This window comes from Balaenoptera physalus, assembly GCF_965194825.1.
Source record: "Balaenoptera physalus genome assembly, contig: HAP1_SCAFFOLD_2180, whole genome shotgun sequence".
Classification (NCBI taxonomy): domain Eukaryota; kingdom Metazoa; phylum Chordata; class Mammalia; order Artiodactyla; family Balaenopteridae; genus Balaenoptera; species Balaenoptera physalus.
This window is the reverse complement of record NW_028124626.1, coordinates 2,450-25,197: the sequence shown is the minus strand read 5'-3', so window position 1 is coordinate 25,197 and position 22,748 is coordinate 2,450. Positions and strand designations below refer to the sequence as shown.

General features: G+C 46.4%; 2 protein-coding genes across 2 annotated transcripts; both read left to right on the top strand.

The window, feature by feature from the left end:
* The first annotated feature begins 1,189 nt into the window (after positions 1-1,189).
* Positions 1,190-10,648, top strand: LOC309654183 (glutamate receptor-interacting protein 2-like). Its single transcript, XM_082478798.1, has 2 exons — positions 1,190-1,843; positions 5,706-10,648. Exons 1-2 carry the CDS (start codon positions 1,568-1,570, stop codon positions 5,862-5,864), a joined length of 435 nt encoding a protein of 144 aa, XP_082334924.1. The 5' UTR covers positions 1,190-1,567; the 3' UTR covers positions 5,865-10,648.
* A 4,896-nt stretch (positions 10,649-15,544) lies between these two features.
* On the top strand, positions 15,545-20,850 carry LOC309654184 (glutamate receptor-interacting protein 2-like). Its single transcript, XM_082478799.1, has 2 exons — positions 15,545-16,198; positions 20,061-20,850. The coding sequence occupies exons 1-2, from the start codon at positions 15,923-15,925 to the stop codon at positions 20,217-20,219; spliced, it is 435 nt and encodes a 144-aa protein (XP_082334925.1). The 5' UTR covers positions 15,545-15,922; the 3' UTR covers positions 20,220-20,850.
* The last annotated feature ends 1,898 nt before the right edge of the window (positions 20,851-22,748 follow it).

The window sequence follows — 22,748 nt, the reverse complement described above, 5'->3', positions numbered from 1 at the left end:
GACTTTCAATGAAAACAAAGGGTTACCAAAAAAGAAAGGTGACGAGGAGATGTAAGTTAGGCGGTTCACATGAACACATAGACAGTAAAATACCTATAAATATATATATAAAACACGCACTCGACAAGGACTGCTGTACAACACCAGGACCTCTACTCAACGTTCTACAATAACCTGTATGGAAAAGGAATCCGAAAAACAGTTGATATATTACATTTGTAACTGAATCAGTTTGCTGTACACCTACACCAAACACCACACTGTAAATCACCTCTACTGCAACATACCATAAGAATTAAAGGAACTATGAACGCAAAAGGAAAGAAATGGGTACACTTTTCGCCGCTGGCCTCGGTTATATGCACTGGTGTCACATCCCCGGAGCCTGAGCAGCCTAGGGTCCCAAGGGAGCACTGAGGTCGAGCACAGAGAGGTGAGTAGGATGTGCCTGTAAATGCATCCCCTTAAAGCTGTAGTGTCTCTTCCTTTCTGGGTGGAAGCAAAACTTCAGAATCCAGGTGGGCCATCCCAGAGCTAAAAGGAAGCCAAGTGCACCCAAACCATGGGGGACCGTCTGGGCTGCAGGAGCTTGAAAAAGTGACCGAGCCTCCACGGCTGCTGGTGATGGGGTTCCCACATCCAGCCTCCTTGCCAGGAGTCACCCAACCTCCACACCGCAGCAACCCCAGCAGAGTGGTTTAGCCAGGGTTCGAAATGTTCGGGTGCGTGAGGCTTAAAGGGGAAGAGGTAGTGACACACAAGCCCTTGGCTGTTACCTCTGGCAGCTTTCCCTCTAATTGACAGCCCAGTTAGATGAATTTTCCTAAAGCTTTTGGTTGCCTAGGAGCCAGAGTTGGGCATGAAGTAATGCTGCCGCTTTGTGGACATTTCCTGTAACAACAACTTTATAACCGGTGCTTCAGGGCACCTAATATTCACGAAGCCTGTGAGGCTTTTAGTGACACGTATCCTGAAAAATCAGCTGGGTTAGGTAACCGAAAAAAAAATCGAAACACACAGACTTTCAAGAAGCCAAATTTCAAGGCAGAAAGTTTACTAACACTGTTAAAAAAAATAAAAAATACACACCACGACAAGATGCATAACATGGCTCATTATTGCAGAAATAAAAATCCAAAGTGTAACGAGAGATCGCCTCCCAGCAGGCAGAATATGTGTGTATATATATGTATGTGTGCATGCCTATCAGTACCTTAAATGAGAGGCCAGCATTTTTGTCATCTATAGGCTACTGTCTAGGAAAACAAAACACAGAAGAGAAAAAAGAGCTCTCGGCCCATAATAGCCTTCAGAAGGCTCTGAGCCTGAAGCCAGCTCTTTGGTGGACGGGGAGATGGGAAGTGTCAAAGGGTGGTGAAAACACATGGCCACCCCACTGAGACTTTCTCCTGGAATGGAAGCAGGAAGATTGAAAAAGAACTAAAAGGAACTCCTTTTCCTACAGCTTCCACTGTGACTGAGTGCTGTAGATGGAGGGTCAGCGGAGGTGGAGGGGAGGGGGTGCTCCAGAAGCCAAGGCTTGGGCACGATGCCAAGGTAGTAACACATGTGGACAGCCAGGTGGGCTAGGGCTGGGTCCCGGATGCCAGATGCCAGACCAAGGGGCTTAGGCAACTTTGGGAGGCTAGGGGGAAAGATCGGGGCTCCAGAGGTCTCCTCCTCCTCCTGTTCCCAGGTGACACTGCACAAGGACCCTGTACGGAGTGACTTTGGTTTTAGTGTCTCAGATGGCCTCCTGGAGAAGGGCGTCTATGTCCACACTGTGCGCCCTGATGGGCCAGCTCAACGTGGGGGTCTCCGGCCCTTTGACAGGGTCCTCCAGGTAATGCTGGGTGGTGGCACTGTTGATGGAGTGGCCTTTCCTAGCCCCAGAGTGGGGAGAAAGCCCGACTTCTACCTTGGCTGAGTGGCCTTGAGCAGGTTGCCTCCCGTCTCTGAGCCCAAGGTTTCTTTTTTATTTTTAAATAATCCTTTATTTTTTATTTTTTTAGATTTTATTTATTTATTTATTTATTTATGGCTGTGTTGAGTCTGCATTGCTGTGCACAGGCCTTCTCTAGTTGCGGTGAGCTGGAGCTACTCTTCATTGTGGTGCAAGGGCTTCTCATTGCAGTGGCTTCTCTTGTTGCGGAGCACGGGCTCCAGGTGTGCAGGCTTCAGTAGTTGTGGCTCACAGGCTCTAGAGCGCAGGCTCAGTAGTTGTGGCGCACAGGCTTAGTTGCTCCGTGGCATGTGGGATCTTCCCGGACCAGGGCTCAAACCCGTGTCCCCTGCATTGGCAGGCGGATTCTTAACCACTGCACCACCAGGGAAGCCCTGAGCCCCAGGTTTCTCATCTGAGAGAAGGGAATGACAGCACAGTTGTATTGGTGAGGTTAGGCTAAGTTATGCTGCAGGAACAAACAATCCCAAATCTCAGTGGTTTAATACACATGAACATTTATTTATCATTTATACGATATGTCCACTGTGGGCCAGTGTGGGCCTTGCTCCACCTGTGCTGGTGGAGGCTCCACCCTCTAGTAAATGCCTCGGACTCCATGACAACTAAGTCATGTGATCTCACTAACAGCAAGGGAACCTGGGAAATGTGAGTGGGCAGATAGAAGCTGTGGGGCATCCCTGGCACACCCTTTCCCATGCCCCACATTCTAGGCAGGAGGCTCAGCGTGTGGTCTGCTTGTGATGTTAAAAAATGGAGACAGTCTCTAGGTCCATCCATGTCTCTGCAAATGGCACAATTTCGTTCCTTTTTATGGCTGAGTAATATTCCATTGTATATATGTACCACATCTTCTTTATCCATTCCTCTGTTGGTGGACATTTAGGTTGCTTCCATGACCTGGCTATTGTAAATAGTGCTGCAGTGAACATTGGGGTGCATGTATCTTTCGGAATCATGGTCTTCTCTGGGTATATGTGCAAGAGTGGGATTGCTGGATCATATGGTAATTCTATTTTTAGATTTTTAAGGAACCTCCATACTGTTCTCCATAGTGGCTGTGTCAATTTACATTCCCACCAACAGTGTAAGAGGGTTCACTTTTCTCTACACCCTCTCTGGCATTTCTTCTTTGTTGATTTTTTGGTGATGGCCATTCTGACTGGTGCGACGTGGTACCTCATTGTAGTTTTTGTTTTTTTTTTATACAGCAGGTTCTTTATACACATCACTGTATACATGTCAACCCCAATTGCACAATTCATCACACCACCCCACCACCACTTTCCCCCCTTGGTGTCCATATGTTTGTTCTCTACATCTGTGTCTCAATTTCTGCCCTGCAAACCGGCTCATCTGTACCATTTTTCTAGGTTCCACAAATATGCGTTAATATATGATATTTGTTTTTCTCTTTCTGACTTACTTCACTCTGTATGACAGTCTCTAGATCCATCCACGTCTCAACAAATGACCCAATTTCGTTCCTTTTTAGGGCTGAGTAATATTCCATTGTATATATGTACCACATCTTCTTTATCCATTCGTCTGTTGATGGGCATTTAGGTTGCTTCCATGACCTGGCTATTGTAAATAGTGCTGCAATGAACATTGGGGTGCATGTGTCTTTTTGAATTATGGTTTTCTCTGGGTATATGCCCAGTAGTGGGATTGCTGGGTAATATGGTAATTCTATTTTTAGTTTTTTAAGGAACCTCCTTACTGTTCTCCATAGTGGCTGTATCAATTTACATTCCCACCAACAGTGCAAGAGGGTTCCCTTTTCTCCACACCCTCTCTAGCATTTGTTGTTTGTAGATTTTCTGATGATGCCCATTCTAACTGGTGTGAGGTGATACCTCATTGTAGTTTTGATTTGCATTTCTCTAATAATTAGTGAGGTTGAGCAGCTTTTCATGTGCTTCATGGCCGTCTGTATGTCTTCTTTGGAGAAATGTCTATTTAGGTCTTCTGCCCATTTTTGGATTGGGTTGTTTGCTTTTTAATATTGAGCTGCATGAGCTGTTTATATATTTTGGAGATTAATCCTTTGTCCATTGATTCATTTGCAAATATTTTCTCCTAATCTGAGGGTTGTCTTTTCATCTTGTTTATGGTTTCCTTTGCTGTGCAAAAGCTTTTAAGTTTCATTAGGTCCCATTTGTTTATTTTTGTTTTTATTTTCATTACTCTAGGAGGTGAATCAAAAAAGATCTTCCTGTGATTTAGGTCAAAGAGTGTGCTGCCTATGTTTTCCTCTAAGAGTTTTATAGTGTCCAGCCTTACATTTGGGTCCTTAATCCATTTGGAGTTTATTTTTGTGTATGGTTTTAGGGAGTGTTCTAATTTCATTCTTTTACATGTAGCTGTCCAGTTTTCCCAGCACCACTTATTGAAGAGACTGTCTTTTCTCCACTGTATATACTTGCCTCCTTTGTCATAGATTAGTTGACCATAGGTGCATGGGTTTATCTCTGGGCTTTCTATCCTGTTCCATTGATCTATTTTTCTGTTTTTGTGCCAGTACCATACTGTCTTGATTGTTGTAGCTTTATAGTATAGTCTGAAGTCAGGGAGCCTGATTCCTTCAGCTCCATTTTTCTTTCTCAAGATTGCTTTGGCTATTTGTGGTCTTTTGTGTTTCCATTCAAGTTGTAAAATTTTTTGTTCTAATTCTGTGAAAAATGCTATTGGTAATTTGATAGGAATTGCACTGAATCTGGAGATTGCTTTGGGTAGTATAGTCATTTTCACAATATTGATTCTTTCAATCCAAGAACATGGTATATCTCTGCATCTGTTTGTGTCGTCTTTGATTTCTTTCATCAGTGCCTTATAGTCTTCTGAGTACAGGTCTTTTGCCTCCTTAGTAGGTTTATTCCTAGACACTGTCATATAGAGTGAAGTAAGTCAGAAAGGAAAAAACAAATATTGTATATTAACACATATATGTGGAATTTAGAAAAAAGGTAGAGATGAACCTATTTGCAGAACAGAAATAGAGACACAGATGTATAAAACATACATATGGACACCAAGTGGGGAGGGGGGTGGGATGGATTGGGAGATTGGGATTGATGGATGTACACTGCTATATATGAAGTAGATAGCTGGTGAGGGCCAGCTGGTATAGCATGGGGAATAAAAAGGTCCAATCTGTTTGCAGGACATATATTAAGTTAACCTTAAAAATGCATTCCAATATACAGGAGGTGCAAACAAATACTGTTTGACTCCACTTATATGAGGTACCTAGAATAGCCAAATTCATATAGTCAGAAAGTACACTAGTAGATACCAGGGGCCAGTGGTTGGGGGGGAATGGGGAGTTAGTGTTTAATGGGGACAGAGTTTCAGTTTAGGAAGGTGAAAAATTCAGGAGATGGATGATGGTGAGAGTTGCATAACAATGTGAATGTACGTAGTGCCACTGAACTGTACAGTTAAATATGGTTAAAATAGTATGTTTTATATTATGTGACTTACCACAATAAAAAAACATTTTAAAAAAATGAATAAAATTAGATTTTTCGGATGAGAAAAATAAATGGAGACAAGCAGGCGCTGGAGGGTGAAGGATGCATGGAAGGGTTGAAAGACTGAAATGAGAGTGCCTTCCTCTGTGTGAGTGTTCAGATTCACCCTGTGTCTGGGCTGGGCAGGGTCTGTATTTGAAGAAATTCTCACCCACTTCAGCCCAGGCTGAGCTGACGCCATCTGCCCCATGGCTGTGCATGTGCAGGTCAACCACGTTCGCACGCGGGACCTTGACTGCTGCCTGACGGTGCCGCTCCTGGCCGAGGCGGGCAATGTCGTGGAGCTGGTCATCAGCCGCAACCCGCTGGCCCAGAGCAGCCGGGCCCCACGAGCACCGGGCCCCAGAGGCCCACGGATGCTGTGAAGTCAGCACGTGGTCTGGACACCTGGGAAGATCCTGGCGCCCACACCTGCAGCCAGGCTGAAGAAGTGGCCACCCACTCGTCCATCTGTCATCTGGCAGGCTCTGACCAGACTCTCTTCTCCACATCTGCGGCAACGGGGGCCTGGGCCCAGTTGCGGTGATATCGAGGTCTTTCTCCAGTTGGGCCTCCAAGATGCCCAGTGCGGGGCCTGCCCAGTAGGGATCGAGGCAGGCTGCTCAGCCGGCAGTACAGGGGCTGCCCCCAGTCCCTGCAGAACCCCTGGGAAGAGCGTCTAGTGCTGGGACAGCTCAGCTCCGCGTGAGGAGCGTCCTCCCAGAAGAGCTATGGGGCCTGGGTGGCTGTGAGGAAGGAGGGAGCGCCCTGTCTCAGGAGGTGAGCAAGCGGGACCTGATCCCCCCTGTGCGGTCGCAGGCAGGGGTGTGCAGCTTCCCGGCGATGCGTCGTGCGGGCTCAGGTGGTTAGCGTCCCCCGGGGGAGCATTGAGGGGGAGGGTGGGGCTACTTCATCTGGACAGCCTCCCACCAGGAAGGAGGCTGCTCAGGGGAGGAGGCCAGCCGCTTCCCTTCTCCAGAGTCTGGTGTTCAGGGCTCACCAGCATCCCCACTTAGGAGACTCTGAACTGGGGTGTCTGGATTCCCAGGAAGCACAGGCCCTTTGAGGGGTTCTTTCATTTCTGAGACTCTGGTCGAAGCCTCTGTCGTTTGAGGCCACAGTTCTGGGCCCGTTGGGCGAGCTTGGTGTCAGGCTTTGGGCTGTCAGCCCCTCCTGCTGCTTTAGTAGGACGTGTGGCCACTGGACCAGATGAGTACACCTGTCTTAGACCAGGCCCCTCAGGGTGGGTGGGAGTCATTTCAGGACAAAAGACCCAGGGGATTCCATTCAGCTGCTATTACAGTGAAGATGGGAAAACCATGGAAATAAATAGGATATGTAAGATGATAGAGCTCCTAGCCGAATAAATCAGTGAAGGAGGAGAGAGAAGCAGAGACGGACAGACAGACAGGCAGGGGAGACAGGCCATTCTTTCTCACGCCCAGCAGCGACAGTGTCCAAAGTGGTCATTCAAGGAATTTGATTCTCACTTGAAATCTGGAAGCACCAGCATCCCTTAAAATCGCTTTCCTCATTTTCTGCAGTCCAGAAACCCTTTTGGTTTTGAGAAGGGCCCGGGGTCTCCACCTGGTGGTCTGGGCTGTGGCCCCTGAGATGGAGGTGGGCAGAAAGGATTCAGCCAGGTCTTGGGACCTGTTCTGCCCCTGCCCAGCTCCTAACAGGGTCTCAGGAAAACAGGGGGCGCCCACTCCCACCTTCATCCTCCTCTACCCCTGAATCCCCTAGAGGCCTGAAAAAGGCTCTTCCACTCAAGGGACTCGATAGGGAGTCAAGACGTCTGTTCCTTTCACCCTGGGTCACTGCTCGTTGCTGTGTGAACCCCTCTGGTCTGACCCCCTCTGGACAATTAAAGGGTTGACAGTCTGAGCAGGTACTGGCCTGCCTGTCAGGACGGAACCATCTCAGCCCGCTGGGCTTGGGAAAGCTACGCTCGACAGCAGCCGAGGAAGATGCATCCTGACCCTGAACAGTGTTCTGCCCTCCTCGGGCTGAGGCCTCTGCGATTCCCCCAGACGTATGCAACCAGGCCCGGCGGGTGGATCTCCTGGCCACGCTGGCCTTCTCATATGCAATATTCCTCTGTCTTCTCATGGGGATCGTTCACCCCAGAATTGACACCTCCTGACACCTGTCCCCCAGTGAGCGTCCTGCCTGCCTATGCATTTTGGGTACAGCCCCTGGGACATGCCCCTTCCACCCCCCAAAAGCTGTATTTTTCTCTGGCTGAGATTGGAGCATATTCCTTGTAAAGTATTTTTCTACTTGGGGTTTTCTTAGGGCTCTCGGGAAGCACAACATGCCAAGGAGTGCCACTGTAAAGGCCACTTGGGGTCTCCTTGGGGCCCACGTGTACATTTGCCCCACTGACTTGCAGTGACGTGGGAGTGGGGGGTGGGGGGGTGCTGTTGGGATGATCTTTTTAAATAAAATTATTTAAAAGTACTTGGATTAGTGTGTCTGCTTTTTAAAACAAAAAAAACAGGCTGGTGATACCTATCTAATTACCCGTGACATTTTGCACAAAACTAGGACAAATAAATAATCCTAAAATTTCTATCAAACCACAAAAGACCCAGAATTGCCAAAGTAATCCTGAGGAAAAAGAACAAAGCTGGAGGGATAACCCTCCCAAACTTTACACAACACTAAAAAGCTACAGTAATCAAAGCAGCATGGTATTGTCACAAAATGGACATATGGATCAATGGAACAGAATAGAAAGCCCAGAAAAAAACCCACACACTTATGGTCAATTAATTTTCGACAGAGGAGGTAAGAATATATGATGGAGAAAGACAGTCTATTCAGCAAGTGGTGCTGGGAAAGTCGGGACAGCTGCATGTAAATCGATCGATCAATGACATTAGAACACTCCCTTATGCCATGCACAAAAATAAACTCAGATTGGCTTAAATATGAGACATGACACTACAGAACTCCTAGAAGAGAACATAGGCAAAATATTCTCTGACATACAACATAATGTTTTCATAGGCCAGTCTCCCAAAGCAATAGAAATAAAAGGAAGAGCAAAGAAATATGACCTAAACAAAACTTGAAAGCGTTTGCGCAGCAAAGGAAAACATACACAAAACGAAAAGACAACCTGAGATGGGGAGAAAATATTTGGAAATGATCTCACGACAAAGGCTTAATTTCCAAAATATACAAACAGCTTATAAAAATCAACAACAAAAAAACAACCCAATAAAAAAATAGGAAGACATAAACATTTCATAACGAAGACGTACAGATGGTCAACAGACATGTGAAAAGATGCTCAACATCACTAGTTAGTTATTAGAGAAATGCAAGTCAAAACTACAAGGAACTACCTCTTCACTACAGTCACAATGGCCATCATCAAAAAGTCCACAGATACTAAGTGCTGCAGACAGTGTGGAGAAATAAGAATCCTCCTAAACTGTTCGTGGGAATGTACATTGGTAACAGCCACTATAAAGGGCAGTATCGAAATTCCTATAAAACTAAAAAGAGAGCTACCCTACGTGCCAGCAGTCCCACATGGGGGTGTATTTCCGAAGAAATCCATGATTGAAGAAGACACATGCACCCCACTGTTGATTGCACCACTATTTACAATAGCCAAGACAAAAACAACCAAAATACCCACATATAGATGAATGGATAAAGATGTGGTACCTGTGTACAATGGACTCTTAGCCGTAAACAAGAACTAAATAATGCCAATGGAAGAAACATGGATGGAACAGGGATGATCATAAACTAAGTGAAGTCAGTCAGAGGAAGACAAATAGCATATGATATCACTTATAGCTAGAATCAAAAAATGATACAAATGAACTTATTTACACAACAGACACAGATTTAGAAAACAAACTGAGGATTCCCAAACAGGAAAGCTCAGGGGCAGAAATAAATAAGGACTTTTAGATTAATGTATACACAATAATATACAAAAAATAATGAACAAGGACTTACTGTACAGCAAAGGGAAGTCTGCTCAACGTTCTGCAAAAACCTATATGGGAAAGATAACAAAAAAGGATATAACTACACGTATAAATGAATCAGGTTACTGTACACCTACAACAAACACCACATTGAAAATCAACTATATACCAACATACCATAAATGTTAAATTACGAAAGAAAAGAAATGCCTACTACAACCCCTCCGGCCTGGGTGATCTAGGCTGGTATCACATACCCTAAGCATGAGGAGACTTGGGTCCCAAAGCTGGACTGAAGTGGAGGTGGGAGAGCAGGAGAGGATGTGCCCACAAAGGAGAATCCTAAAGAGCTGTACTGTCTGTCACTTCTCCATGGAACCACAATCTCCAGCTGCAGGTGGGCCCTCCGACAGCTAAACGAAGCCGAGTGCACCCAAACCATGCTGGACCATCTAGGAGGCAGGAGCTTCAAAAAGTGACCGAGCCTCCACGGCTGCTGGTGGTGGGGTTCCCACATCCAGCCCCCTTGCCAGGAGTCACCCCAGCTACACACCACAGCACCCCCAGCAGCGTGGTATAGCCAGGGTTTGGAATTTTGGGGGGCGTGAAGCTTAACGGGGAAGAGATAGTGACACACAAGCCCTTGGGTGTTGTCTATGGCACCTTCCCCTCTAACTCACAGCCAAGTAAGATGACTCTTCCTAAAGCTTTTGGATGCCTAGGAACCAGAGTTGGGCACGAAGAAATGCTGCCGCCTTGTGCACGTCTCCCGTAACAACTTTACAACCGGTGCTACAGGGCGCCTCATATTCAAAAACCTTTGGGGCTTTTAATGACACGTGTCCTCAAAAATCAGCTGGGTTAGGTAACCGAAAAAAAATTCAAAACACACAAACTTTCATTCAGCCAAATTTCAAGTGGGAAAGTTTACTCACACTGTTTAAAAAATTAAAAATACACACCATGACAAGATGCATAACATGGCTCATTATTGCAGAAATAAAAATCCAAAGTGTAACGAGAGATCGCCTCCCAGCAGGCAGAATGGCCAGAATCAAAAAGTCTACAAACAGTCAATGGGGGAGTGAGTGTGGAGAAAAGGGAACCTTCCCACTCGGGGAGTGGACATGTACATTGGTAATCGCCACTAGAAAGCACTATATCCCAGTTCCCAGAAAACTAAAGAGAAAGCGACCCTATATTTCTGCTCTCCCACTCCTCTGCGTTACACGGGGAAATCCGTAATTCAACAAGACACATGCACCCCAACGTTCATTGCGGCACTATTTACAATTCCCAAGACAAAAAACCAAACAACTAGTCCAGAGAGAGATGAATAAATAAACAGGAGGTGCTACGTGTATACAAGGGACTGTTACTCAACCAGGAGAAAGAATGAAATAATGCCATTGGAAGCAACATGGATGGACCTGGGATGCCAACATACTGAGTGAACTCAGGCAGGCAGAGGAGGACCAAGAGCATATGATATCACTTACAGGAGGAATGGAAACATACACACAACTGAACTAGTTTACAAAAGAGAAACAAACCCACCAACTTTCAAAATAAACCTAGGGTTAACAAAAAAGAAAGGTGGCGAGGAGATGGAAGTTAGGCGGTTCACATGAACACATAGACAGTAAAATACCTATAAATATATATATAAAACACACACTCGACAAGGTCTACTGTACAACACCAGGATCTCTACTCAACGTTCTGCAATAACCTGTATGGAAAAGGAATCCGAAAAACAGTTGATATATTACATGTGTAACTGAATCAGTTTGCTGTACCCCTACACCAAACACCACACTGTAAATCACCTCTACTGCAACATACCATGAGAATTAAAGGAACTATGAACGCAAAAGGAAAGAATTGGGTACACTTTTCGCCGCTGACCTCGGTGATATGCACTGGTGTCACATCCCTGCAGCCTGAGCAGCCTAGGGTCCCAAGGGAGCACTGAGGTGGAGCGCAGAGAGGGGAGTAGGATGTGCCTGTAAATGCATCCCCTTAAAGCTGTAGTGTCTCTTCCTTTCTGGGTGGAACCAAAACTTCAGAATCCAGGTGGGCCATCCCAGAGCTAAAAGGAAGCCAAGTGCACCCAAACCATGGGGGACCGTCTGGGCTGCAGGAGCTTGAAAACGTGACCGAGCCTCCACGGCTGCTGGTGATGGGGTTCCCACATCCAGCCTCCTTGCCAGGAGTCACCCAACCTCCACACCGCAGGAACCCCAGCAGAGTGGTTTAGCCAGGGTTCGAAATGTTCGGGTGCGTGAGGCTTAAAGGGGAAGAGGTAGTGACACACAAGCCCTTGGGTGTTACCTCTGGCAGCTTTCCCTCTAATTGACAGCCCAGTTAGATGAATTTTCCTAAAGCTTTTGGTTGCCTAGGAGCCAGAGTTGGGCATGAAGTAATGCTGCCGCCTTGTGGACATTTCCTGTAACAACAACTTTATAACCGGAGCTTCAGGGCACATTATATTCACGAAACCTGTGAGGCTTTTAGTGACACGTATCCTCAAAAATCAGCTGGGTTAGGTAACCGAAAAAAAAATCGAAACACACAGACTTTCAAGAAGCCAAATTTCAAGGCAGAAAGTTTACTAACACTGTTAAAAAAAAATAAAAAATACACACCACGACAAGATGCATAACATGGCTCATTATTGCAGAAATAAAAATCCAAAGTGTAACGAGAGATCGCCTCCCAGCAGGCAGAATGGCCAGAATCAAAAAGTTTACAAACAATCAATGGGGGAGTGAGTGTGGAGAAAAGGGAACCGTCCCACTCGGTGAGTGGACATGTACATTGGTAATCGCCACTAGAAAGCACTGTATCCCAGTTCCTAGAAAACTAAAGAGAAAGCGACCCTATACTTCTGCAGTCCCACTCCTGGACGTTACTCGGGAAAATCCATAATTCAAAAAGACACATGCACCCCAACATTCATTGCGGCAATATTTACAATCGCCAAGACACAAAAACAAATAGTCCAGCGAGTGATGAATACATAAAGAGGAGGTGCTACGTGTATACAAGGGACTGTTACTCACCCAGGAAAAAGAATGAAATAATGCCATTGGAAGCAACATGGATGGACCTGGGATGCCAAAATACTGAGTGAACTCAGGCAAGCAGAGGAGGACCAAGAGCATATGATATCACTTATAGGAGGAATGGAAACATACACACAACTGAACTAGTTTACAAAACAGAAACAGACCCACGGACTTGCAACGGAAACAAAGGGTTACCAAAAAAGAAAGGTGACGAGGAGATGTAAGTTAGGTGGTTCACATGAACACATAGACAGTGAAATACCTATAAATATATATATAAAACACGCACTTGACAAGGTCTAATGTACAACACCAGGATCTCTACTCAACGTTCTGCAATAACCTGTATGGAAAAGGAATCCGAAAAACAGTTGATATATTACATGTGTAACTGAATCAGTTTGCTGTACCCCTACACCAAACACCACACTGTAAATCACCTCTACTGCAACATACCATGAGAATTAAAGGAACTATGAACGCAAAAGGAAAGAAATGGGTACACTTTTCGCCGCTGGCCTCGGTGATATGCACTGGTGTCACATCCCTGCAGCCTGAGCAGCCTAGGGTCCCAAGGGAGCACTGAGGTGGAGCGCAGAGAGGGGAGTAGGATGTGCCTGTAAATGCATCCCCTTAAAGCTGTAGTGTCTCTTCCTTTCTGGGTGGAAGCAAAACTTCAGAATCCAGGTGGGCCATCCCAGAGCTAAAAGGAAGCCAAGTGCACCCAAACCATGGGGGACCGTCTGGGCTGCAGGAGCTTGAAAAAGTGACCGAGCCTCCACGGCTGCTGGTGATGGGGTTCCCACATCCAGCCTCCTCGCCAGGAGTCACCCAACCTCCACACCGCAGGAACCCCAGCAGAGTGGTTTAGCCAGGGTTCGAAATGTTCGGTTGCGCGAGGCTTAAAGGGGAAGAGGTAGTGACACACAAGCCCTTGGCTGTTACCTCTGGCAGCTTTCCCTCTAATTGACAGCCCAGTTAGATGAATTTTCCTAAAGCTTTTGGTTGCCTAGGAGCCAGAGTTGGGCATGAAGTAATGCTGCCGCCTTGTGGACATTTCCTGTAACAACAACTTTATAACCGGTGCTTCAGGGCACATTATATTCACGAAACCTGTGAGGCTTTTAGTGTCGCGTATCCTCAAAAATCAGCTGGGTTAGGTAACCGAAAAAAAAATCGAAACACACAGACTTTGAAGAAGCCAAATTTCAAGGCAGAAAGTTTACTAACACTGTTAAAAAAAATAAAAAATACACACCACGACAAGATGCATAACATGGCTCATTATTGCAGAAATAAAAATCCAAAGTGTAACGAGAGATCGCCTCCCAGCAGGCAGAATGGCCAGAATCAAAAAGTTTACAAACAATCAATGGGGGAGTGAGTGTGGAGAAAAGGGAACCGTCCCACTCGGTGACTGGACATGTACTTTGGTAATTGCCCCTAGAAAGCACTGTATCCCAGTTCCTAGAAAACTAAAGAGAAAGCGACCCTATACTTCTGCAGTCCCACTCCTGCTCGTTACTCGGGAAAATCCATAATTCAAAAAGACACATGCACCCCAACATTCATTGCGACAATATTTACAATCGCCAAGACACAAAAACAAATAGTCCAGTGAGTGATGAATACATAAAGAGGAGGGGCTACGTGTATACAAGGGACTGTTACTCAGCCAGGAGAAAGAATGAAATAATGCCATTGGAAGCAACATGGATGGACCTGGGATGCCAAAATACTGAGTGAACTCAGGCAGGCAGAGGAGGACCAAGAGCATATGATATCACTTATAGGAGGAATGGAAACATACACACAACTGAACTAGTTTACAAAACAGAAACAGACCCACGGACTTTCAATGAAAACAAAGGGTTACCAAAAAAGAAAGGTGACGAGGAGATGTAAGTTAGGCGGTTCACATGAACACATAGACAGTAAAATACCTATAAATATATATATAAAACACGCACTCGACAAGGACTGCTGTACAACACCAGGACCTCTACTCAACGTTCTACAATAACCTGTATGGAAAAGGAATCCGAAAAACAGTTGATATATTACATTTGTAACTGAATCAGTTTGCTGTACACCTACACCAAACACCACACTGTAAATCACCTCTACTGCAACATACCATAAGAATTAAAGGAACTATGAACGCAAAAGGAAAGAAATGGGTACACTTTTCGCCGCTGGCCTCGGTTATATGCACTGGTGTCACATCCCCGGAGCCTGAGCAGCCTAGGGTCCCAAGGGAGCACTGAGGTCGAGCACAGAGAGGTGAGTAGGATGTGCCTGTAAATGCATCCCCTTAAAGCTGTAGTGTCTCTTCCTTTCTGGGTGGAAGCAAAACTTCAGAATCCAGGTGGGCCATCCCAGAGCTAAAAGGAAGCCAAGTGCACCCAAACCATGGGGGACCGTCTGGGCTGCAGGAGCTTGAAAAAGTGACCGAGCCTCCACGGCTGCTGGTGATGGGGTTCCCACATCCAGCCTCCTTGCCAGGAGTCACCCAACCTCCACACCGCAGCAACCCCAGCAGAGTGGTTTAGCCAGGGTTCGAAATGTTCGGGTGCGTGAGGCTTAAAGGGGAAGAGGTAGTGACACACAAGCCCTTGGCTGTTACCTCTGGCAGCTTTCCCTCTAATTGACAGCCCAGTTAGATGAATTTTCCTAAAGCTTTTGGTTGCCTAGGAGCCAGAGTTGGGCATGAAGTAATGCTGCCGCTTTGTGGACATTTCCTGTAACAACAACTTTATAACCGGTGCTTCAGGGCACCTAATATTCACGAAGCCTGTGAGGCTTTTAGTGACACGTATCCTGAAAAATCAGCTGGGTTAGGTAACCGAAAAAAAAATCGAAACACACAGACTTTCAAGAAGCCAAATTTCAAGGCAGAAAGTTTACTAACACTGTTAAAAAAAATAAAAAATACACACCACGACAAGATGCATAACATGGCTCATTATTGCAGAAATAAAAATCCAAAGTGTAACGAGAGATCGCCTCCCAGCAGGCAGAATATGTGTGTATATATATGTATGTGTGCATGCCTATCAGTACCTTAAATGAGAGGCCAGCATTTTTGTCATCTATAGGCTACTGTCTAGGAAAACAAAACACAGAAGAGAAAAAAGAGCTCTCGGCCCATAATAGCCTTCAGAAGGCTCTGAGCCTGAAGCCAGCTCTTTGGTGGACGGGGAGATGGGAAGTGTCAAAGGGTGGTGAAAACACATGGCCACCCCACTGAGACTTTCTCCTGGAATGGAAGCAGGAAGATTGAAAAAGAACTAAAAGGAACTCCTTTTCCTACAGCTTCCACTGTGACTGAGTGCTGTAGATGGAGGGTCAGCGGAGGTGGAGGGGAGGGGGTGCTCCAGAAGCCAAGGCTTGGGCACGATGCCAAGGTAGTAACACATGTGGACAGCCAGGTGGGCTAGGGCTGGGTCCCGGATGCCAGATGCCAGACCAAGGGGCTTAGGCAACTTTGGGAGGCTAGGGGGAAAGATCGGGGCTCCAGAGGTCTCCTCCTCCTCCTGTTCCCAGGTGACACTGCACAAGGACCCTGTACGGAGTGACTTTGGTTTTAGTGTCTCAGATGGCCTCCTGGAGAAGGGCGTCTATGTCCACACTGTGCGCCCTGATGGGCCAGCTCAACGTGGGGGTCTCCGGCCCTTTGACAGGGTCCTCCAGGTAATGCTGGGTGGTGGCACTGTTGATGGAGTGGCCTTTCCTAGCCCCAGAGTGGGGAGAAAGCCCGACTTCTACCTTGGCTGAGTGGCCTTGAGCAGGTTGCCTCCCGTCTCTGAGCCCAAGGTTTCTTTTTTATTTTTAAATAATCCTTTATTTTTTATTTTTTTAGATTTTATTTATTTATTTATTTATTTATGGCTGTGTTGAGTCTGCATTGCTGTGCACAGGCCTTCTCTAGTTGCGGTGAGCTGGAGCTACTCTTCATTGTGGTGCAAGGGCTTCTCATTGCAGTGGCTTCTCTTGTTGCAGAGCACGGGCTCCAGGTGTGCAGGCTTCAGTAGTTGTGGCTCACAGGCTCTAGAGCGCAGGCTCAGTAGTTGTGGCGCACAGGCTTAGTTGCTCCGTGGCATGTGGGATCTTCCCGGACCAGGGCTCAAACCCGTGTCCCCTGCATTGGCAGGCGGATTCTTAACCACTGCACCACCAGGGAAGCCCTGAGCCCCAGGTTTCTCATCTGAGAGAAGGGAATGACAGCACAGTTGTATTGGTGAGGTTAGGCTAAGTTATGCTGCAGGAACAAACAATCCCAAATCTCAGTGGTTTAATACACATGAACATTTATTTATCATTTATACGATATGTCCACTGTGGGCCAGTGTGGGCCTTGCTCCACCTGTGCTGGTGGAGGCTCCACCCTCTAGTAAATGCCTCGGACTCCATGACAACTAAGTCATGTGATCTCACTAACAGCAAGGGAACCTGGGAAATGTGAGTGGGCAGATAGAAGCTGTGGGGCATCCCTGGCACACCCTTTCCCATGCCCCACATTCTAGGCAGGAGGCTCAGCGTGTGGTCTGCTTGTGATGTTAAAAAATGGAGACAGTCTCTAGGTCCATCCATGTCTCTGCAAATGGCACAATTTCGTTCCTTTTTATGGCTGAGTAATATTCCATTGTATATATGTACCACATCTTCTTTATCCATTCCTCTGTTGGTGGACATTTAGGTTGCTTCCATGACCTGGCTATTGTAAATAGTGCTGCAGTGAACATTGGGGTGCATGTATCTTTCGGAATCATGGTCTTCTCTGGGTATATGTGCAAGAGTGGGATTGCTGGATCATATGGTAATTCTATTTTTAGATTTTTAAGGAACCTCCATACTGTTCTCCATAGTGGCTGTGTCAATTTACATTCCCACCAACAGTGTAAGAGGGTTCACTTTTCTCTACACCCTCTCTGGCATTTCTTCTTTGTTGATTTTTTGGTGATGGCCATTCTGACTGGTGCGACGTGGTACCTCATTGTAGTTTTTGTTTTTTTTTTATACAGCAGGTTCTTTATACACATCACTGTATACATGTCAACCCCAATTGCACAATTCATCACACCACCCCACCACCACTTTCCCCCCTTGGTGTCCATATGTTTGTTCTCTACATCTGTGTCTCAATTTCTGCCCTGCAAACCGGCTCATCTGTACCATTTTTCTAGGTTCCACAAATATGCGTTAATATATGATATTTGTTTTTCTCTTTCTGACTTACTTCACTCTGTATGACAGTCTCTAGATCCATCCACGTCTCAACAAATGACCCAATTTCGTTCCTTTTTAGGGCTGAGTAATATTCCATTGTATATATGTACCACATCTTCTTTATCCATTCGTCTGTTGATGGGCATTTAGGTTGCTTCCATGACCTGGCTATTGTAAATAGTGCTGCAATGAACATTGGGGTGCATGTGTCTTTTTGAATTATGGTTTTCTCTGGGTATATGCCCAGTAGTGGGATTGCTGGGTAATATGGTAATTCTATTTTTAGTTTTTTAAGGAACCTCCTTACTGTTCTCCATAGTGGCTGTATCAATTTACATTCCCACCAACAGTGCAAGAGGGTTCCCTTTTCTCCACACCCTCTCTAGCATTTGTTGTTTGTAGATTTTCTGATGATGCCCATTCTAACTGGTGTGAGGTGATACCTCATTGTAGTTTTGATTTGCATTTCTCTAATAATTAGTGAGGTTGAGCAGCTTTTCATGTGCTTCATGGCCGTCTGTATGTCTTCTTTGGAGAAATGTCTATTTAGGTCTTCTGCCCATTTTTGGATTGGGTTGTTTGCTTTTTAATATTGAGCTGCATGAGCTGTTTATATATTTTGGAGATTAATCCTTTGTCCATTGATTCATTTGCAAATATTTTCTCCTAATCTGAGGGTTGTCTTTTCATCTTGTTTATGGTTTCCTTTGCTGTGCAAAAGCTTTTAAGTTTCATTAGGTCCCATTTGTTTATTTTTGTTTTTATTTTCATTACTCTAGGAGGTGAATCAAAAAAGATCTTCCTGTGATTTAGGTCAAAGAGTGTGCTGCCTATGTTTTCCTCTAAGAGTTTTATAGTGTCCAGCCTTACATTTGGGTCCTTAATCCATTTGGAGTTTATTTTTGTGTATGGTTTTAGGGAGTGTTCTAATTTCATTCTTTTACATGTAGCTGTCCAGTTTTCCCAGCACCACTTATTGAAGAGACTGTCTTTTCTCCACTGTATATACTTGCCTCCTTTGTCATAGATTAGTTGACCATAGGTGCATGGGTTTATCTCTGGGCTTTCTATCCTGTTCCATTGATCTATTTTTCTGTTTTTGTGCCAGTACCATACTGTCTTGATTGTTGTAGCTTTATAGTATAGTCTGAAGTCAGGGAGCCTGATTCCTTCAGCTCCATTTTTCTTTCTCAAGATTGCTTTGGCTATTTGTGGTCTTTTGTGTTTCCATTCAAGTTGTAAAATTTTTTGTTCTAATTCTGTGAAAAATGCTATTGGTAATTTGATAGGAATTGCACTGAATCTGGAGATTGCTTTGGGTAGTATAGTCATTTTCACAATATTGATTCTTTCAATCCAAGAACATGGTATATCTCTGCATCTGTTTGTGTCGTCTTTGATTTCTTTCATCAGTGCCTTATAGTCTTCTGAGTACAGGTCTTTTGCCTCCTTAGTAGGTTTATTCCTAGACACTGTCATATAGAGTGAAGTAAGTCAGAAAGGAAAAAACAAATATTGTATATTAACACATATATGTGGAATTTAGAAAAAAGGTAGAGATGAACCTATTTGCAGAACAGAAATAGAGACACAGATGTATAAAACATACATATGGACACCAAGTGGGGAGGGGGGTGGGATGGATTGGGAGATTGGGATTGATGGATGTACACTGCTATATATGAAGTAGATAGCTGGTGAGGGCCAGCTGGTATAGCATGGGGAATAAAAAGGTCCAATCTGTTTGCAGGACATATATTAAGTTAACCTTAAAAATGCATTCCAATATACAGGAGGTGCAAACAAATACTGTTTGACTCCACTTATATGAGGTACCTAGAATAGCCAAATTCATATAGTCAGAAAGTACACTAGTAGATACCAGGGGCCAGTGGTTGGGGGGGAATGGGGAGTTAGTGTTTAATGGGGACAGAGTTTCAGTTTAGGAAGGTGAAAAATTCAGGAGATGGATGATGGTGAGAGTTGCATAACAATGTGAATGTACGTAGTGCCACTGAACTGTACAGTTAAATATGGTTAAAATAGTATGTTTTATATTATGTGACTTACCACAATAAAAAAACATTTTAAAAAAATGAATAAAATTAGATTTTTCGGATGAGAAAAATAAATGGAGACAAGCAGGCGCTGGAGGGTGAAGGATGCATGGAAGGGTTGAAAGACTGAAATGAGAGTGCCTTCCTCTGTGTGAGTGTTCAGATTCACCCTGTGTCTGGGCTGGGCAGGGTCTGTATTTGAAGAAATTCTCACCCACTTCAGCCCAGGCTGAGCTGACGCCATCTGCCCCATGGCTGTGCATGTGCAGGTCAACCACGTTCGCACGCGGGACCTTGACTGCTGCCTGACGGTGCCGCTCCTGGCCGAGGCGGGCAATGTCGTGGAGCTGGTCATCAGCCGCAACCCGCTGGCCCAGAGCAGCCGGGCCCCACGAGCACCGGGCCCCAGAGGCCCACGGATGCTGTGAAGTCAGCACGTGGTCTGGACACCTGGGAAGATCCTGGCGCCCACACCTGCAGCCAGGCTGAAGAAGTGGCCACCCACTCGTCCATCTGTCATCTGGCAGGCTCTGACCAGACTCTCTTCTCCACATCTGCGGCAACGGGGGCCTGGGCCCAGTTGCGGTGATATCGAGGTCTTTCTCCAGTTGGGCCTCCAAGATGCCCAGTGCGGGGCCTGCCCAGTAGGGATCGAGGCAGGCTGCTCAGCCGGCAGTACAGGGGCTGCCCCCAGTCCCTGCAGAACCCCTGGGAAGAGCGTCTAGTGCTGGGACAGCTCAGCTCCGCGTGAGGAGCGTCCTCCCAGAAGAGCTATGGGGCCTGGGTGGCTGTGAGGACGGAGGGAGCGCCCTGTCTCAGGAGGTGAGCAAGCGGGACCTGATCCCCCCTGTGCGGTCGCAGGCAGGGGTGTGCAGCTTCCCGGCGATGCGTCGTGCGGGCTCAGGTGGTTAGCGTCCCCCGGGGGAGCATTGAGGGGGAGGGTGGGGCTACTTCATCTGGACAGCCTCCCACCAGGAAGGAGGCTGCTCAGGGGAGGAGGCCAGCCGCTTCCCTTCTCCAGAGTCTGGTGTTCAGGGCTCACCAGCATCCCCACTTAGGAGACTCTGAACTGGGGTGTCTAGATTCCCAGGAAGCACAGGCCCTTTGAGGGGTTCTTTCATTTCTGAGACTCTGGTCGAAGCCTCTGTCGTTTGAGGCCACAGTTCTGGGCCCGTTGGGCGAGCTTGGTGTCAGGCTTTGGGCTGTCAGCCCCTCCTGCTGCTTTAGTAGGACGTGTGGCCACTGGACCAGATGAGTACACCTGTCTTAGACCAGGCCCCTCAGGGTGGGTGGGAGTCATTTCAGGACAAAAGACCCAGGGGATTCCATTCAGCTGCTATTACAGTGAAGATGGGAAAACCATGGAAATAAATAGGATATGTAAGATGATAGAGCTCCTAGCCGAATAAATCAGTGAAGGAGGAGAGAGAAGCAGAGACGGACAGACAGACAGGCAGGGGAGACAGGCCATTCTTTCTCACGCCCAGCAGCGACAGTGTCCAAAGTGGTCATTCAAGGAATTTGATTCTCACTTGAAATCTGGAAGCACCAGCATCCCTTAAAATCGCTTTCCTCATTTTCTGCAGTCCAGAAACCCTTTTGGTTTTGAGAAGGGCCCGGGGTCTCCACCTGGTGGTCTGGGCTGTGGCCCCTGAGATGGAGGTGGGCAGAAAGGATTCAGCCAGGTCTTGGGACCTGTTCTGCCCCTGCCCAGCTCCTAACAGGGTCTCAGGAAAACAGGGGGCGCCCACTCCCACCTTCATCCTCCTCTACCCCTGAATCCCCTAGAGGCCTGAAAAAGGCTCTTCCACTCAAGGGACTCGATAGGGAGTCAAGACGTCTGTTCCTTTCACCCTGGGTCACTGCTCGTTGCTGTGTGAACCCCTCTGGTCTGACCCCCTCTGGACAATTAAAGGGTTGACAGTCTGAGCAGGTACTGGCCTGCCTGTCAGGACGGAACCATCTCAGCCCGCTGGGCTTGGGAAAGCTACGCTCGACAGCAGCCGAGGAAGATGCATCCTGACCCTGAACAGTGTTCTGCCCTCCTCGGGCTGAGGCCTCTGCGATTCCCCCAGACGTATGCAACCAGGCCCGGCGGGTGGATCTCCTGGCCACGCTGGCCTTCTCATATGCAATATTCCTCTGTCTTCTCATGGGGATCGTTCACCCCAGAATTGACACCTCCTGACACCTGTCCCCCAGTGAGCGTCCTGCCTGCCTATGCATTTTGGGTACAGCCCCTGGGACATGCCCCTTCCACCCCCCAAAAGCTGTATTTTTCTCTGGCTGAGATTGGAGCATATTCCTTGTAAAGTATTTTTCTACTTGGGGTTTTCTTAGGGCTCTCGGGAAGCACAACATGCCAAGGAGTGCCACTGTAAAGGCCACTTGGGGTCTCCTTGGGGCCCACGTGTACATTTGCCCCACTGACTTGCAGTGACGTGGGAGTGGGGGGTGGGGGGGTGCTGTTGGGATGATCTTTTTAAATAAAATTATTTAAAAGTACTTGGATTAGTGTGTCTGCTTTTTAAAACAAAAAAAACAGGCTGGTGATACCTATCTAATTACCCGTGACATTTTGCACAAAACTAGGACAAATAAATAATCCTAAAATTTCTATCAAACCACAAAAGACCCAGAATTGCCAAAGTAATCCTGAGGAAAAAGAACAAAGCTGGAGGGATAACCCTCCCAAACTTTACACAACACTAAAAAGCTACAGTAATCAAAGCAGCATGGTATTGTCACAAAATGGACATATGGATCAATGGAACAGAATAGAAAGCCCAGAAAAAAACCCACACACTTATGGTCAATTAATTTTCGACAGAGGAGGTAAGAATATATGATGGAGAAAGACAGTCTATTCAGCAAGTGGTGCTGGGAAAGTCGGGACAGCTGCATGTAAATCGATCGATCAATGACATTAGAACACTCCCTTATGCCATGCACAAAAA